The sequence below is a fragment of the Culex pipiens genome, chromosome 3 (assembly GCF_016801865.2).
Source record: "Culex pipiens pallens isolate TS chromosome 3, TS_CPP_V2, whole genome shotgun sequence".
NCBI classification, from domain to species: domain Eukaryota; kingdom Metazoa; phylum Arthropoda; class Insecta; order Diptera; family Culicidae; genus Culex; species Culex pipiens.
Genome location: NC_068939.1, coordinates 96471574 through 96490100, shown reverse-complemented (window position 1 = coordinate 96490100; position 18527 = coordinate 96471574). Strand labels below are relative to the sequence as shown.

The window sequence follows — 18527 nt, the reverse complement described above, 5'->3', positions numbered from 1 at the left end:
ATTTTTTTTTTATTTTGATATTTATCAAATCCACGTTTCATGCTATATTAAAACCGAACTCATATTCGGATGCTCTGGAATGTCCTCTACAACTTTCCAGAAGAGAGTATGGTGCTAGCTTGCCCCTGAAAAAAGATACAGCGTGTTAAAAACTCGTCTAAAACGTGTTATTTGCTCGAAAATCACGTTTTATACGAGTTTTGAGGACGCTATATCTTCTTTCAAGAGCAAGTAAGCACCATACTTTCTTTGGCAAAGTTGTAGAGCACATTCTAGAGCATCCGAATATGACTCCGGTTTTGATATAGCATGAAACGTGGATTTGATAAATATCAAAATCCAAAAAAATGGTTTTCCCCATGCAAATTTATATGGAAAATTGGATCGCTTTGCGCAAAGTGAGAACTAAACCAACCGGTCCCAAACTTTGGGGAGTTGTTTAGGGCCCCAAAAGGAACTGAAAAATTGCTGTGCTGGCAGATCGATTTTGATATTACACCCTACTGAGGCAAGGCAGTATACTGCCGCTCTAATCTAGTCCTTCCCATATGTAATAGGATGTAACAAAACGGGTCAATTTTGCGGGCATTTCAGGACATGATCCCCTAGGTGTACTGCTTGATTGATTGCGACAGGACCTGATGCTTTGACTTTGAACTTTAAGTGGGATTTAACCCGTAAAATCGGTGCGTTTTGGTTTTTGCCAGTTTTGAGTCCCTTAACGGTTTTTGCATTTTTCAAAAACCTGATGAGCTCATAGTCCGTGTTCCAGGGAACAACTTTGCCCAAGAGTGCGAAAAGATTCGTCCACCACCGTTAGTGGGGGTGACTATGGGTAAAAAAACGATACACCTCTCGTAATTTCTTAAAAACAAAAACAATTTCAATAACTTCGAAAATCTTTCAACGTAGATTTGTTCTTAGATAGCTTACTAGTCCTGATAATCCTTGTGATTTGATATGCAGTAATATGCCAAATTTTATTTTTAATGAACTGCAGAACTGACGAGTTTGTGCAAATTAAGCTTTTAATGTTAAATTTATACGTTAATTTATTCTTGACTCTTTCTAAAGACTTCATTTGCAGGTGCAAATCCACCGTAACGAAAGACAACGTTCCCATGCCTGCCTGCACTTCTCCCAACGTTCTTTTTATGTAGGTTAAACCATTTGTGCACTGCCGGCTGGCTGCGAGTTTGCGAGCTTCGTGCCGAAGCTGAAGTTGGTGCATGCCAAAAAGATGGAGCTCAGCGGCTAATTTGATCACTCATTACGGTCTGGACTGGGAATTCGACGCGCCTTGGCACGGTGCTGAATAGCTAATTGTATAATCCACACCACCGCACCCGCACTCAGCAGCTTTTCCTGGGAGTTTGGGGAACCTGTGGTACGACGACGTCCAACCGCGATTTCCGACCAACCGCCACCCCTGCAGAGAGAGTATACAAGAAAGAGAGCAGCAGCAGCAGCAGTCAGCCAGCGAAGAAAGGTGAACAGCCTACGAGAAATTTCTTCTTTGGCCATCTGTTTCTGGCTGGTGGTCTCGGCGGCAGCAAAACAGTGCTCATTCAGGTCCCGAGCCGTTCAGTTCGTCGCGGGTTCGTCGCTTAGAGTCAAGTCTTCCCGGAGTGTACTTCTTTTTGTGTAAGGTTCGCGGAATTGTTGCAGTTGCAGAACGTGCGCGCCATTTCCGGATTAAATGGCCAAAATGAGCTATCTAGTGTTCCTGGTAAGCATCTTCGGGAGGTGTCTGAGGTCGTAGAACAACTCTTCGGGGGTCTTGGGGATCAAGTGACCTCGAGGTGGTGACCGTTACGAAGGTGGCTAGTACAAGTGCAGCAGGTGTCGAACGATCGGAAAGTGATCAAACGTTTTCCCCAAAAAAATAACTATGCAAATTGCGTTCTACTTTCGACTGTGCAACGGGGGAATTATTTGAGTGAAAACGATCACTCCTCTTCCAGAGCCGATGCTTTGCAAAATGAGTCCAAAGACTGTGCGTGTGTGTCTCGCTGTATGTGTGCCATGTACGTGCGCCCGGTTTTGTGGAATATCAACGGAACTAGCGACGACAAACTTGTCTAGTGAAATGTGTTTCTGGGTCACGCTGAGTGAGGAACTGTTATTTTGCCTTTCTTAATTGATATTGACTTTCTTGTATTGGGAACACACTCTGCGAAATCGGGTCCAGAGATTTGCCTAATGAGCCGCGCCAGGAGCAGGTCGTCGTCGTCGTCACCCGAAAGGAATGCCCACAATTTGGGAAAGTGAAATTTAATTCATTCCTGTCGATTTCATGCAGCTTATTCGGAACCTGTTCGTCACTTACAGCGTTGAAGTCTCTCGCTTCACGTCAACGCTTCAACAGACAGTAGCGCTGATTCTCATCGAGTCTTTGACGACTGAATGGGTCGTTTGTGACGACCGATCTGTAGAACAGTGCGGGTGCGCCGCAAAGTTGTTTTTATTCAGGTTACGGGACGGGCGGGCGGACATTTGATAGTCAACTTTCCCCAACCGAGATGAACGAACCGGACGGGGTGGCGTTGGCAAAGTGAGAAACTCGTTGTCTGTGGACTGGATCTGTTGCTGGAAAGTGGCTCTCAGTGCGACAACGAACGCAAACGGTGTTGTTCTGCAGTGTGTGCATTGATCGGAGCTTTTTAGCTGAGCAATTCATCACACGATGTTGACTGTAATTAAAGTTTTTTTTATGATTTATTGTGGGCATTGTTTGAAGATTCTCTTGTTCCAGTTTTTGACTTCCTCGAAGCGATGTAGGTTTCGGGGCTTTCCTGGACGTTTCTATGTTAATTATGCTGCATTTTCTCACGTAGCTTTTAAGATTTGCTTTCAAGAAATACAAAAATGAGTTTTATGTTTTGTAGGTTTTGTTTTGTGTGATTTACATTGAAATTTACATAAAACTGGGTTTAAAACATCGGTTTTGATTATTCTTAACCTAAAAAAATGAAGTTGACAGATTGCGTTCAAATGCGTTTGGAACAAATGAAAAAATACTGCATACTAGGGTGACAAGGAAAAATTAAAATGTTGGAAAATCGTAGGAGACACTCACTGGCTCGATTCTTTAAACAAAACTAAGGAACTGTGCCAATTTTGAGCCAAATCGGTTAAAGGTTAAGGGTTGCCTTTTATCGTTGAAGTTTGCATGAAAAAATCCTTAAAAAAGTATAAGGAAAAGCTAAAATTTAAAAAATTCTGCCAAAAGTTTTCGTGTGTCGGATCATTGTCAAGTGTGAGATTCTTATTTGTATTTGTATTTTATTTTTCAAAAATATACCGAAGGTGCAACCTTTTTTGTATACATTGACTTAAATGGTAAGGACCTTTTGTTACGTAAAAACTAAAAACTAAATTCAAAACTTAAACGAAATAAACTAATAAATTTAAGACTGATTATCAGCTGTGAATGTAGTTATAAAAGAGTGTGTAATACAACGCATTGCTTAATCAAAAACCAAAACAAAACTTAAATTGATTTTTTTAAATGCTCTTTACACCTACGCTTGAATTCACTAAATGAATTTATAGATTTTAAATTATGCGGCAAATCGTTCCACAAACGTGCACCTCGAACTGCGAATGAATTTCCCATAAAGTTAGTGTGGTGAACTGGTATTATAATATTATTTGTGCGATTTGAACGACTGAAAACTAAACTTTCGAAAAGATATTGCGGCTCCTTGAAATTTATAAGTTTATGTAAAATTTTATTACAAACAACTTTGTCGAGGACCGGAAAACGGTCCGAGTTAATCGTGACGAGTTATTAACGACTTAAAGTAGACGTTTTTGTATGAAAAGATTTTGTTCACCAACGGTAAAAAGCGACCTTTAACCTTTAACCGATTTCACTCAAAATTTTCACAAAAATGAAACTAGTTTAGTACGTAAAATATTTGTAAACTTAAAATATTCATTTTTAGACCAAAATTGAGCATGTTCACAAAAGCTGGTAACTTTTGTTTTCAAAACATTTGAAAAATGGTTCAAACTGCAGTAAGTCATCCACAACTATATTAAAGGAATCCATGTACGAAAAACCAAACCAATTAATTAAGCTTGAGGCTGATTCCAGTGACTGTAAAAATTCAGGGATCAAGTCTCCCTAAACGAACGTTAGGTTAAATATATTATGACGGTAAATTTAACGTCAAATGCGTAAGCGTTTCGTAGTTGATAAGTTTATCAAACAATTCTTGTATAAAAAATATTTTCTTGAATGAACTTAAATTGTTTTCTATACATTTCAAACCAAAGAAAAAAGATCTCGTGGAGGCTTTTTAGAAAAATGTGTGTAACTCACTCCATTTATTTTTTATTTTTTTTATTTATTTTCTAAAATGAGTTTGAGCCAATTTTGCACAACTTTCTAGAACAAATCTAATTTATCTACCCACATGCTGAAGAGATTTTCTACCAACATGCTGAAGAGATACAGGCTTGGGATCAAGTGTCACCGAGGATCAAGTCTTCCCACTCTCCCCTATGTGTGGGATAAGCTTGTTGTGTTTTTCTCAGCTTGCTTTTTATTTTTTTAAATTTTGCAGATTACAGATCGATACTTTAGGAAAAAAAAACATTTACATTAATTTATTATTTATTAATATTTTGCAAATTTGTGACAGCAGCATAACTGTAATGTTATAGTGAAAATATACCCCTTCTCGGCCTTTTTGTATTAGGCTGGTACAAATATTTTTAAAAGTTTTTGTCACCCCCCCCTTCGAAATTGGCCCGAAAAATCAGGGGGCAAAAAAAATATTTTTACAATAAACTTCAAAATTTCAATGAAAATTCAAGTGCAACCAGCTGAAATCAAATTAAAATACATTCTCCTGCGTTTAAAATCATTTTTAGCATGTTTGGGTTTGTTAAAAAATCTTAAGATTTTTTGAAAATTTTCGATGCAAAATCTTTTTTTTCGATACAATTTTTGTTTTTGTCAGATCTTAGATTTTTTTAAAACTAATGATTGCAAAACAACTGAACTAGTGTAAAATGATTTTAAAACACTTTTTTTATTGAAATGTGAAGACTATGGCTTGTTATTTAAATTTTTATATTTTTTTATTTATTTGCCCCCCCCCTTGACCTTGGCCAGGGCCGAGGGACAAAAACTTTTTTAAATATTTGCATCGGCCTTATCGGTTTATCGGCACTTTGATCATGAATTACAGCTTTCATAGAGTTTTTATTTTATTTTTCAAAGTAATAAAAAGCTCTAATAAAAGTGAGCAAACAACTCTCTATTGTTGATGTATCTGATTTATTTTATTTGAATAGTTTCAAACTGCTAAAGTGACGAGAATAGGCCAAAATGCTTGGTGTGATGAAAATAAGTGTATTTGCTCTACAAAACACTTTTTAACACTATGTTTACATAATTTTAAAAGCAAACTCAAAATTGAATTTTTATTTTTAACTTGAAAAAAAAATAGAATTGATTTCATTTCATAAAATCGGAATTTTTTGCAACATGGATTAACAAAACGATAGTCAAACCTGAAATAAGAGCACTGTAAACAAAATCTGACTGATTTTTAGCGATTTTAATAGTTTTTTAAAGTGCAAACTTCTTGAAAACAGAATGAAATGAATGATTTTTTCAAAAGTTGCTCACAACTAACAAAAAATTTAAAAAAAAACTGACAAAAAAGTAATAAACAGAACAATCCAGAAATACGAACCATTTTGGAAGATTTTAAAACCTCAGATGAATTCGTGACCGAGCCACGTAGCCCAGTGGTAACGCTTCCGCCTCGTAAGCGGTAGATCGGAGTTCAAATCCCGGCTCGGACCAACACAACTGGTGATCTTTTCCTTTCTGGAATCGATTGTTTAGTAAAGGGAAGGTAGTGTATCGTCACAAACTGGACCTTATCACGACACCTTAGGGAGGCGACCTATGGAATGTTAACATTAACCTTAACATGTTAACATTAAGTTGAGAATGAAACTGCCACTGAATCCGCTTTGTAAATGCCGGCCCCGATACTCTTCAAGGGTGTTCCCCTCAGGAACTGGGAAAGATTTACTTTTTAACTATGAATTCGTGTTAGAAAAATTAAGTACAGCTCACTTTTTAAAACAAGACAAAACTATTTAAGAACTGATCAACATTGTGAAAATACACAGAAGTTGATTGAAGAAACCCAATTTTTCAATTATCTGCTGTTTAACATGAAGACTTCCATCATTGTCATGATTTTTCCTTCAAAGATATAAATTTTGCGTCGCTTTCAATATTTTGACAAAATTCCTTCAACAAGTTGTTAAGGATAGTGTCCTACACATGCTGATTCCTTTTGGTAACGATTATCCTATTCCTTGTTAAGTTATGGAAATCGTCATTAATCAATGATTGCCAACTAGGACGTCAATGACTGTGCCACAAAAGTATATAAATTTTTAAGCAAAATTGATTTAGATCAAAAATTCCTTCAGTGGCTTCAAGAAGCCAATAACCGGCTCATGCTGATTCCTTTTGGTGCTGAAATTCGCTAAATTGAGTTTAATACACAATTTTTTATAGTGATGATTAATTTTCTTCGAAAATGATCAACGGCTTCACCTTAAGAGAATGCAAAAAATCACAAAAAAATTATAATAATATATTAAAAATACTGGTAATGTTCAAAGAGATGCAAACAACTCAAAAATAAATTTCAAAACATTTTTTATGGAATCATTAATGTTAAGATAATTTAAAAACATTAATTCTTCTAATTCGTTTTCTGTACAATTCGAGGGAACTTCCCATTTCTTCGAGATACATTTTTGAATTTTGAAGTTTTAATCAGCTATGTTCTTAGCCACCTTCAAAGATGATATACCCAGGGGGAAAATCCTCAGCGGTTGAGAACACTGCATCTACACTAATAGCCTCACACAAATATAGAAACAAAATCAATACAGAAACCCAATCTATCAAAGAAAATCCTATTGCAACCAGCAAATTGCTCTACCCGGTTTGCTAATGATTTCACATCCGAGTCCATCATATCAAGAGCGTATAAACGAGCAGCTCATTTCATAAAACGATGTGGCCATATAATTTTATCATGCTAATTCGCTGCCTCCACGGAACAAATCGGTGCATAAAGATACACACCCGTAACGCGAACCGGGTGTCTGTCTGGTGGCCACTCCAGTTGCGGGTTTGGTTGAGATAAATTTCAAAAAAACGGAATTTAACACCCTGTGAAGATTCATCTTGGCAAAAATTAACTGACCGCTTGATTGCCTGAACTCGTTTCAACTTTTTATTGGCAGAAGCCGACAGCAACACTTGAGCTCAATTTAACCCTCAAATGTCCGTGGCTTTGTTTGGTGAGTGCCTTGACATTTTTTTACGAAACCACGAGCCTTTATTCAATTTCCCTTTCTAAGCGTGTTAATGTTGTTTATTTCGTTATGGCGAAATTAACCGAAGTTTGTTCTTTGCATGAATTCATGGAAAACAAAGGAATATAAAAAAAGAAAACTAAAATCGATGGGAGTTAGGTTTTTTAAAGAACCGATGTTCTTAGTGTATTTTTTTATGGATGGAGAATAATAAGCTAAATGGACATTAGAGGGTTAAAAAAGTTGGCTCAAAGATTTTCACCTGCGATATTGGAGTATCAAAATGCTGGAGTAGCGTTCAACGCGTGCCTGAAAACGCAAATTGCAATGCCTGATGTGTGTTGGCAAAGCAAATTAGGCACCCTGGTTGGGGAGAATTGAGTGGTTTTCGAGGGGAGAGTTTGGCACGGGAGGGTGGCCTTCCTGGAGGTGAGAGTCGGACAAGTGGTACACAAGAGAGTACACGAAGCTCATTTCCTCCTCACAACGTGTTGTACAGGATGGCGTGGCGTGAAAAGTAGCCGCCAGTTGGTTGGAGAAAAAAAATAGGTCGCCGGTGATATTAACCACTTACCCCACTCAGGTGAGGATCAGGTGAGCCGAGGCCGAATGCATGAGTGGGTTTATCCGTAACCGCAATTGTGATGCTGATATTGGTTGCGCGCCCGGGAGCAGCATCTTTATCAGCAATGAACACTTCTTCTTTTACCGTTTAAACTAGATCAGCAGCAGCAGCAACTCTTCCGCTAACTGGTTTCACCTCAATGCTCCATCGCTCCGTGTATGTGTTTAGAGTCTCAGGGAAAATGAAGCAGGAAAAAGTAGACTTTCCACCAACCAGCAAATATGTAGAACAAACAGGACTTGCGGTGGTGTGAATTAAGATCTTAGCTGTGCTCCATTGGAGCTGGTGCGGGATGTGCCGCTGTTAAGCAATTTGGAACTTTTTTTCTTTTGTTGTTTCACACCAGACTGTCGTAATCTGTGAGTAACGGGAATAATCATTGAACTGAATCGGGCCGAATCGAGCGAAACGGAGTTATTAGCAATTTCTGGAAGTGGGACCGTGGATTTAGGTGAATGTGATTCGAATGGATTTTAAAAAGTATTTGCTAAAACAATCAATCCAAACATCCAATTTGCCGTGAAATTAAGTTTATTTTAATCTTACCAGGAGCAATTGCCACGGTAAACAAACAACAACGATACCTTCAAATCATTTAGTGACTAAGTGGTGTAAGTGTTAAAACAGAATCCACTTGGGGGTACACTGATAGTTTGTAGCTAATACTACCACTTCTTTGCATTAACTTTTGTCAATTAGTTTTTTCATGTTTTTAGAGCCACTTTTTCATTATTTGCCTGTTTTCACATTTTTTACTCTGGAATGAAATCATTATCATTTATTTTTTTCAGAAATACTTAGAGGCATATACTGGGACAATACAAAAATGACTGCATACTTCTTTTTTAACATATAGGAAAGAAAATATTATTGATCAAATTTCATGGAAATTACCATGAAAACGTCCCTTGACTCAAGGGACTCAAGTCCCTTGTTATAAGGCGTCAACCATAAAGTATGTTACGCTCTTGGGGAAGAGGGGGGTCTGAGAAGCGTAAAATTTTGGCTGATTTTAACGTGACGTAACTGTTTAGATGAAGCCTAGGCAAAAATTAAACTTAAATTTGAAATTATCGAAATATTGTTTTCGAAAAGATCGGAAAATTTCACGAATGTTTAATTTTTTAGCATTAAAAATCTGCGTTATTGTTTCGCCAACGTTTGTTTGCAGAAACGTCAGCTTGCATGCATTTTGACTTGTTTGCGAGTTTGCCGCAAACAAATTGGCGAGTTTGGCAAACTGTCAAACGCGAAAAAGTGCGAGTTTGTTTGTTTGTCATAGCTTAATATCTTCTTTAGTTTTCCTTTTTCTTTTTCTTTAACCTCAGCAACCAGCACAATCTTCAATATCTCGACAATTTTATAGCAAAATTGAACTCAAAAAAAAAAATCAGAATTGGTCACTCATAATCACTGTTTTCAAAAATCGAAAGTCTGCAAATATTTCTTTGAAACAAAACTTTCGGTGGCTTTGACTTGAAAAAGGGGCACTTATCAAAAAGTACTCTTTCGCTTCGACGGTGATTTTAGCGGATTACAGACTGGATTTTCGCCATGAGCTGTGATGATTGTCTAAGCCCAAGTTGCCTAGGAATCGATAATTGGGAATAGAACCAATTCCACCTGAACTAGATTCTCACCACCATGGCCGCCGTCCATTGCCGGCCGCTCCCATCTCCACCGCGCACCAGGGACAAGGAAAGGGATTTGGAAGACGGGAAATGTTGATGCTCCACTTTTTTCAGAGTTTTTAGGGAAAATCTCCACGGTATCCTCAAGTAAGTTTCGCTTGGAATTGGACAGTTTTTAGGAAGGTATATGGTCTGAGGAGCCACCCTAGGCGAGAGGCTACGACCGTTTTTGCATTGTTGCTCGAATTCTTCGTGTGTTCTTATTTCTAATGGGAAAGCTTTCAACTCTTCTCATCTCTTATTTGACGAATTCTATCAGTCGCCCAGGCTATTTTTAGCGAGGTTTTTTTAGATTCAATTTCAACTGCGCTTGCAATCTTGCATGCAATCTTGTTTGAGTTCTGATATTCAACTTGCATTCAATTTGATTCTTAGTCCGATTCTTGGATTCAACTATATCAGTCTCAGTCCTCCTCAAGCTACCAATGCTCCACGGTTAAGTGGAAAGCATTTTTGCTTGCCAATCCTAAGGACAGGGAATCGAACCCCGCCGTGAGCTTCAAGTTTTTCATTTAATTCAAATTTTAATGAAAGGGTGGAATTAACATAAAATGTAAATTCTGAAAAATAGTATTTGGTATTATATTGTTATTAATACTACACAAATTATAGTGTAATTATGCATCGATATAATTGTTAATAAATCCAGTATATCGATAAAGTGAAAACAAGTTAATTATAACTTTCTTTATGTTAAGCCAATAAGCTTAAACTTTTGAATATTCATAATACAAGTAGGAGAGCAGTCTTTCCTCAAACCCAGGGATATCGGTCCTGTGCATAAGAAAGTTGATCATGTAAATTCACCTGACCACAACCTTGCCATTGCGTGCTTTGACGAGTGGACACAACAGGTTCAGCGCTGTTCCGGGGCCAAAGAAAGTGGCGCTCTTTTTTTGTGCTGATTCACCTGGTGCTGTCGTGACTGGTCCAGCGCCACGCAGCATCCGCGTGGCCGCGCGCAAAAACCGAGAGTGTTTTCGTGTTTTCGCTGACTCAGATCGCGTCCATTACCTTGCGGTGGACTTGGCACGCGCGAGCGAGTAATTATACGCGTCGGTCATGTAATGGATTAACCATCGTTTCACTATCAACTTGCGTGCTTTCTTTCCTAGCCGCACCGGGATGATGAAGATGATGATGGTGGTCAAAAGCAAGTGAATTTGCATTGTTGCGATCGGACGTTGTGTATTAGATCATCCGAAATCGATAGTTAATTTCACGCAAGACGAAAATCGATTTCCTTTTCATTTTCATGTTGGGGGACCATCCGGTGAAATAATTTCCTTCTTGAGATGCTTCGTGGAAAGCGAAAACAGATCATGTTGCTTGCAATTAAGTTATATTTGGATTATGGACTTAACAGTACGTTACGTTGTTTTTAATATTCGTTTCTTTTTCATCTTTTTGCAGTTACTTTTCGGATGTTGTCTGCAGATCAGAGCCGATGACCTTTTAGATTCGGAGGAGCCACCTGAGGGGTATATTTTTAATGAACCTCCAATCGGGATGACGAACTTTACATTGAAACATTTTTATTCATGCAGATATTACGCCTTCATCGAGTCCCCGTCTGCTGTACCTCCGAAGGTGCGATCGCCGCCGTACACCCACATCAACATTGACTGCAAGGATGCCACTAACGCCAAACCGTACGTGTCCGCGAACAACCTGTGCGGAGACCTTAACAAGGGCAAGATTCCGCGCAATCCCATGCGCCAAAGTGTCCTGGGGGAGCCCTACCCATTGTGAGTTTCAAAAGTGTAACGTATTGATCATTGCAACAGCTAATTTCATTCAATTTCCAGCGAGCTCATCAGAAACCAAACACTGAAGTTTTTGTCGAAAACTTTGCCAGTGCTCAAGGCTGATGATACGCTCCCGAAGGTAACACAGATCTTGCCAGAAGAACCAGTCGAACAGTTTGACGACAATGGGTAGGTTCAAAGGTGCCAATCAACAGGGTCACAATTTAAGAAACCGGTTTCATTTCTTCCCTCTAGAATCGGTCGTCGAATGGGCAAGGGCATCCGGATGACCGAGGAGGCACGCAAGGACGAAGAGGAGCCTCGTACGCCGCGCAAGTTCTGCGACGGAGGTGGTGTGTTCTGTGCCCTGTACCGCGCCATCCAGGGTGAACCCATCAGCAGCAAGCTGGTCGCGGAACGTCGTGAAGAAGTGCCCAGTGCTTACCCACCACCCCCACGGTACGAAGGACCTCCGACTCCGTGCCCGGCCAAGGTTGAGTACGCTACGCCAGTGTTTGCCAAGAACTACCAGGGATCGTGGCGGTACGTCGTCCAGATCCCATATGAAGGATACTTTACGCAAACCGTCGAGGTGACCCGTTGTCTCCAGGCTCGCTGCCACTACCTGGACGGAGGATGCCTGTCGTCACCTCGTTGGGTCAGTCTGCTCGTGGCTGAAATCTTCTATCCCAACGCTGAAGACTACACCACATCTACCTCCACGACACCCGCACCATCGATCCAGGACTTCCAAGCCTACCAACAGTACCTGCAGAAGCGAGCTGGACTCCCAACCGGCGCGGACGGATCTTCGTACGAAAGCAGCAGCAGCAATCACGCGACTCGCAAGCAGGACCAACACTGCGATGGCCACGACGAAATTGGATGCTTCCAAGTGCGTCTGTACTACGACTGGTTCCTAATCCCCGGATCGTGCAAGTGCTGGCGGCCGGACTACTTCGCCAAGTACGTGCGAAAGCGGCCAACTCCTGAACTGTAGACGCCGTAGCGAGGACTGGACTGCATTATTTATTTATTTATTTTATCATAGCCGTGTAAATGCTAGAACGTAAAATGGAGATTCAAGTTGGAGCTTATTCGGGTATAATAATTTCAAATGCGTCCTCCGATTGCGCCCCCATGACTGTGGCGTCCATTGGGATGTGTTTGTTCGTTCTCTCTAGCTGTCCACCTTTCTCTTTCCCTCCTTATCTTCTATCAAGCAAGCGGGTGATTAATCTGCTCTGTCGTGATTTTCTTCATTGGTTTTGGTTTCTGGGATAAACAACCACACACACACACTACAGGGCGTTTTGGCACACACAAACACACACACACCCGCAGAGTCGGATTTATTTTTAGGTTCTCAAGTGATCTAGAAGTATGACTGACTACTAAGCTGATGATTTACACACACACACTGTGCGTTCTTTATAAGACGGTTTAAAATAAGCTACGCTAGTTTACTGCAATAAATGTTCGACTATTGAGCGAGTAATATTGATGGAAAGCAACAGCTAAAGGTAATTTGTAAATATAAATATTTTTAAATAAAACAATCACTTTGTTTCATTTGATTTATCACACATGTCAGCATCACAGTTTTCTGAAATTTAAGAGAAAAATACTGCGTCAAACATTAAAACGCGTTTTTCTCGAAACGTCAAAATGGCGGGTGCGACAAGATAGCACGACGACGTCGAACTGTACTTGGTTCATCTCGAGAAAGGATCGACAACGCCGTCTGAGCTGAAGGCAGTTCGGGCAATTTTCAACATCATCGTGACTTGGGAACGTTATCGTCCAGTGTCCAGGCTTCAGTCAGCAACCGAGGGAAAACCAACTAGCATCAACGGATGAAGGCAGTAGTGACCTGTTTTCACCACAAGAACTTCTGAACATTTTCATAGAAATGACAACAACACTGCGTGGTTGCAAAACTCGCCAAGAACAAGTAAGAACGCTTGGAGGATTTATCTTAAAATATAGTTCGTAGTTTACTCGTTCTAATGATTTTGAATATTTCAAAGAATTATTATTTAAGGTTTAAGTTAGGATTATTTGTCAAAGTTTTTTTTTACTTTTTTACCCAAATGTATCCGATTAAATGCAAAAATGTAAAACAATTTGAAATAAATAAATGAATGTGAACAGTTAATAACAAAACGAAAAAAAAATAAAGATGAGGAGCATTTAGCCATACCACTTAAAATGTAAATGAAATGTAATTATTATAAGAATGTTCAATGAAGATACATTTAATTTAAAAAAAAAACAGTTATGGGGAACAAGCATGGGCGGTATTACGAATCAAAATCTTGAACACAATGTTGTACGCAAGATCTATTTCACTTAATCCATCCGTTGAGAAAACGTATGGAGCATTCCATCTGAGGTGGGCAAGAAAAAAATGCAAATTTGAAAATTACCATAATTTGGCAGGACTGTTGATACTATCAAAACATGCAAGAATCCCGAATTTTATCCAAATCGGATCACCCCCTCAACATTTGTACCTCCCAAAAAAATCGACTTTATGGCGATTTTTGAGCGTACTTTTTGGTCATAGACACAATTTTGAGTGAAATTGGACGTAGAATCCATTTCAGTGATTCAAATTTATATTAAAATTTGTTTTTACCTGTATTGCGCAATTGAAAACATTAAATGGCCGTAACACCCCAATTTATTTATTTTATTTGACCGCATCAGATTATCTTCATTAGCTACATTCGCCAAATTACAAAAAGCGATCATTCTATATTATTAAGATAATCAGAACGTGAGAAAACGTTAATCATAAAGAGTTCTGTGAGTAAAACATCAATCAAAGTGGACCGAGATATGACCGAAGTTGCTAGCAATTTAAATTGCAGCTAATAAATACCCACAAATAACATTCCAAAAGGGCGTAGCTCCAAATCATAACTGTTTACATGAAATGAGATTCTAGCTTCCAATTCAGCGGCCAAATAACTAGAAGAAAGCATATTTTGGCCTTTAAGACATATGCTTGCAATGTCGTGTAGTTAGTAGGCCTTGATTGTGAATTCTGAGATTTTTTTTTATGTGCGTGCCTGGGAGAAGCCGAAAACTTAAATTTTGGTCAAGTATTGATAGTGCATGAAAGCCTATCATTTGAGCACAATACTAAATGAAACAGTTTGTGTTTTGATTCCGAGCGATTTTAGAAAACAAAGGATTTTTTTAGTAAATTGAAGATGGGGTGAGAGAAAGTATTTTATTATTTTTTCTTGTCTAAGAAAAGATTGTTCCTAACATCATTCTATAATTTAAGAAGTGAGCACCTAGAATTCCTCGACATTACCTCAAAATGGGACAGGCTAATATGCCCATGATTAAGACTCAAATTCAATCGAAACATCCAACATCGTAAACACAAACATCCACAAATATCCACATAGATCTGTCCCGTTTGTTCGAAAACTTTCAGCTATAAACAAAAAAATCACCAGCTCATCCTGAGCTTTTTCTAAAACTTTCAACTAAGCTTTTAAGCAAGAATTGAGTAATACAGTGTCTATTTTGTAATTAAACCACATTTAATAATTGGAAATGGAAAGAATTTTTTGTGATGCTCACATATTTACGTTATTTACATATATTTTATTTTTTTAGTAGGCATTTTTTTTGCGAAAGAAAAATAGTACAGATATCTTACAGAGCTTTATTTTGTTTATTGAGCAGCTTTAATACATTTTATAAGATTTTTTATGTTATCTGAATCCCAGAATATGCAAAAGTTTTGTACACCTTCAATGCGTTTCATAGTGCTTGAGAAGATCGTCTTTCCTCTTGTACGCCTTTGAGCAGAACTCACAACGATGAGCAGCAGCTTGGTGGGTGAGAAGATGTTGTTTAAGCATCCAAGATGTTTTCATACCTTTCCCGCACTGATCACACTGAAACGGGCGATCCTCTTTGTGGCTCGTTCTCCGGTGGTTCGCAAGCTGGGCAGCGTTCCGGAATGATTGCCGGCAGTCTTTGCAGGGCACCACATGATCTGATTCCTTGTGTTTCTCTAACTTGGCGACCGATTTGAACTCTTTGTTGCAGATATCGCAAACGTGCGTCTTTTCTTGGGTTTTGTGGCTTTGCAGGTGCTTTTCGAAGTTACCGGTATTGTTGAACTTTCTGTCGCAGGTTCTGCACGTATAAACCAGGGAGTGAACCTTGAACACGAAGTTGTTGCGAATCACTTCGCTAATGTCCAGTTCAAACGGGAGTTTTCCCTGATCACTCGTGTTGTTGGGGAAAACGAGCGGTGTTACTGGAATCTCCTCAAGGATAGTGTATTCGTCTTCCATTTCTGCCATCGAATCGCAGTCAATTTACTCTTCAACGGTGATCAGCTTACTGGTGGACGGACTCGCTGAAGATCTCAGAAAGAACTTCAACCGAAACAGTGGAGAATGAAGGAGAGGAGCTGAGCATGAGGAACCGGTTTAGGACAGGGCTAGATCATTTTAACACTTTGTAAAGGAAGAGATAGAACCACAAAAGGCGAAAGATAGAGTTGAGAAAATGACGAGCATTTTTTTTGGTTCGTTGCTTGCCTGGAGATGAAGTCTCTCAGTTCTTACAGGCGGATTACTCATAGTGCGGTGGTCTGAATCGATGCAATGAAGAGTGTAGCCAATTTTTTAAAACTCTTTGAAAAACTAATTTCCTATTTAAGATTGTCTTTTTGAAAAAAGATAAACTAGAAGAATATTGCAAAATATATTTTTAATGATTTGGATTAAGTACACATGAATAAGTTTTATAAAAATTTAGGTAGCATGAACAAATGCATAGTATGCATTGCATACATAACATTGGAATTTCAGTTACATTCTTGAAAAAAGCCGAAATAATGCAGTGGAGACGTTGTAGCTCGATTGAAGACTTTGAATAATGAAAAAAAACTTCATATCAAATTCTATTTCAGGCAAAAAAATGTAAACGGGCCAATGTCGAAGTGTAAACAAAAAGTTTATCATGCTCACATCAGACTCTTTGTTTACACTTCGACATTGGCCTGTTTACAATGTTTTGCTAGATTGCAGCGTCTCCAAATCGAGAGGAACATTATCAATATTTCTAGCAAAATATTGTCATAGGGCTCGTTCCTCGTGTAAACATCAACTGACGTGAGCAGGATAGACTCTTTGTTTACACTTCGGCTTCGGCCTTTTTACAATGTTTTGCTAGATTTCACCAACATTACAATCAGGTTCAGGTTCCATTTTGAATGGAACTCGTACAGTAAAATAAGTGTCCGTGCAGAGAATTTGTCGCAGACAAATCAGGTGTGAAGCATCGTTATTTGTGCTTCACACTTTTCATTAGATGCATTCGAGCCTTGATTTTGTTTATAAAATTGTGTGTTCATGTTTGGTGTCATTTTCTGTCGATTTAAAGGAATTTCATGCTCGTAGCTAAATGGAGAGCGTAGTCAGTATGCTGTAAGTGAAGATGAGATCATTTACTTTTGATTTATGTTTTTAAAATGATTCAACCCATTTCCAGCCCAAGTGACAATCCCGCCACTTACTGTCGATTGTGCTTTGTGGAGAAAAACCTGATACCGTTATTCCCAGGACCCGACCGTGATGGATCCAAACACTCGTTGGTGCAACAAATATCGCAATGCATTGGGATTCAAATCGAACCGGAAATGGATGACTCATGTTCAATCTGTTGGCGCTGTGCAGTGGTTCTGGAGGACTTCCAGTTGCTTCGCCAGCGCAGCCTGGATCATGATGCAATCATTCGGAACAGCCGAAAGGGACACGCGTTCGAGATAGTACCTGTTAAAGAGGAACATGACGAACCGGAAGTTATGTTCGTCGATCAGTTTGAACCAACAGCAACGTCGAGTTCATGGGTCAATGGTATTGAGAAGGGTGTGGAAGTGGCAGCTACATACAACAACCAGAACAGTGATTCTAATGATATATGCTACGAAGGTGTAACGAATAACGACGTACCCACATGTAACTTTTGTTCAATTGAGTTTAAAACACGGGCATCATTGAACCTCCATTGTAAGGTATATTTTATCATAAAACAACAAACTAATAATTTCCGAAAATTCTAAATGGTTCATTTTTTCAGGAACAACACTCGAATGGAATACGGCCGTTTCCATGCGCGCTTTGTCCGGCGCACTTTAAGCGTAAGGGACACTTGGAACGTCACCTGGAAACGCACACCGGAATTAAAAGGTATGCTTGCAATGTTTGCGATGCAAGCTTCGCCAGGGCAAAAACACTGGATCGCCACATGCAAAGCAAGCATGAAAACGTTCCCTATTCTACAAAGAAACCAGCTTCCGAAAGGGCTCCCAATCACACCATGAAGTGTCCTTTCTGTACGGAAAAGTTTGATAGCGACCAGCTTCTGAACACACATATTAAGTCCCACAAGGATAGTTTGCCACATGTTTGTCACCTTTGTGATGCTCGATTTGCACAAATGTTGGGGTTGACGATTCACATGAGTAAATTCCATCCGGAAGTATCCAGCCAGTATAACGCCAACGTGCCACCCAAGATGAAGGTGATGCCTTCCGGGCCAAAGTTGGATTGTGAATTATGTCCGAGAAAATTTAACAAATTTAAACACCTCAAGGAGCACATGGAAGCTGTTCATAGGGTGATTGTGCCAGATCTTGAGAACAATGAATCAAATTATCTTGAAATTTCTGAAATAACGTCACAGGATGAACTACCCTTAGAATTTAAAACGGAGATTGAGGACACTCAGTTGCAGGAAAAACAACCTGATGAATAAAAAAGTGTATTTAAAACTATCAAACATAAGGTGTTTCTTATCATCGGAACAACGCATTTAATAAAAAAGTGAACAATTTTCATTCGACTCGTATACGTAACAGACACAGAATACTTTTCCACTAAAACCTATCACATAAGAAATCCATAAAATTTATAAAGAAAATATAAGTAAGATTAGCCGGAACTCGTGGTGTAGGGGTAAGCGAGGTTGCCTCTCACCCGGCCTGAGTTCGATCTCAGAAGGTCCCGGTGCCATTTTTCGAGACGAGATTTGTCTGATCACGCTTTCCGT

At 39.1% G+C, this 18527-nt stretch overlaps 3 protein-coding genes across 3 annotated transcripts; 2 read left to right on the top strand and 1 right to left on the bottom strand.

Moving 5' to 3' along the window:
• The first annotated feature begins 1522 nt into the window (after positions 1-1522).
• On the top strand, positions 1523-12994 carry LOC120417454 (uncharacterized). Its single transcript, XM_039579511.2, has 5 exons — positions 1523-1729; positions 11101-11168; positions 11235-11435; positions 11496-11624; positions 11691-12994. The coding sequence occupies exons 1-5, from the start codon at positions 1700-1702 to the stop codon at positions 12433-12435; spliced, it is 1173 nt and encodes a 390-aa protein (XP_039435445.1). The 5' UTR covers positions 1523-1699; the 3' UTR covers positions 12436-12994.
• A 2217-nt stretch (positions 12995-15211) lies between these two features.
• LOC120417477 (zinc finger protein 497-like) lies at positions 15212-15763 on the bottom strand. Its single transcript, XM_039579552.1, has 2 exons — positions 15340-15763; positions 15212-15291 (listed from the first exon to the last, which is right to left on the bottom strand). The coding sequence occupies exons 1-2, from the start codon at positions 15761-15763 to the stop codon at positions 15212-15214; spliced, it is 504 nt and encodes a 167-aa protein (XP_039435486.1).
• Positions 15764-16753: 990 nt separating this feature from the next.
• On the top strand, positions 16754-18275 carry LOC120417478 (myoneurin-like). Its single transcript, XM_039579554.2, has 3 exons — positions 16754-16903; positions 16968-17490; positions 17556-18275. The coding sequence occupies exons 1-3, from the start codon at positions 16881-16883 to the stop codon at positions 18231-18233; spliced, it is 1224 nt and encodes a 407-aa protein (XP_039435488.1). The 5' UTR covers positions 16754-16880; the 3' UTR covers positions 18234-18275.
• The last annotated feature ends 252 nt before the right edge of the window (positions 18276-18527 follow it).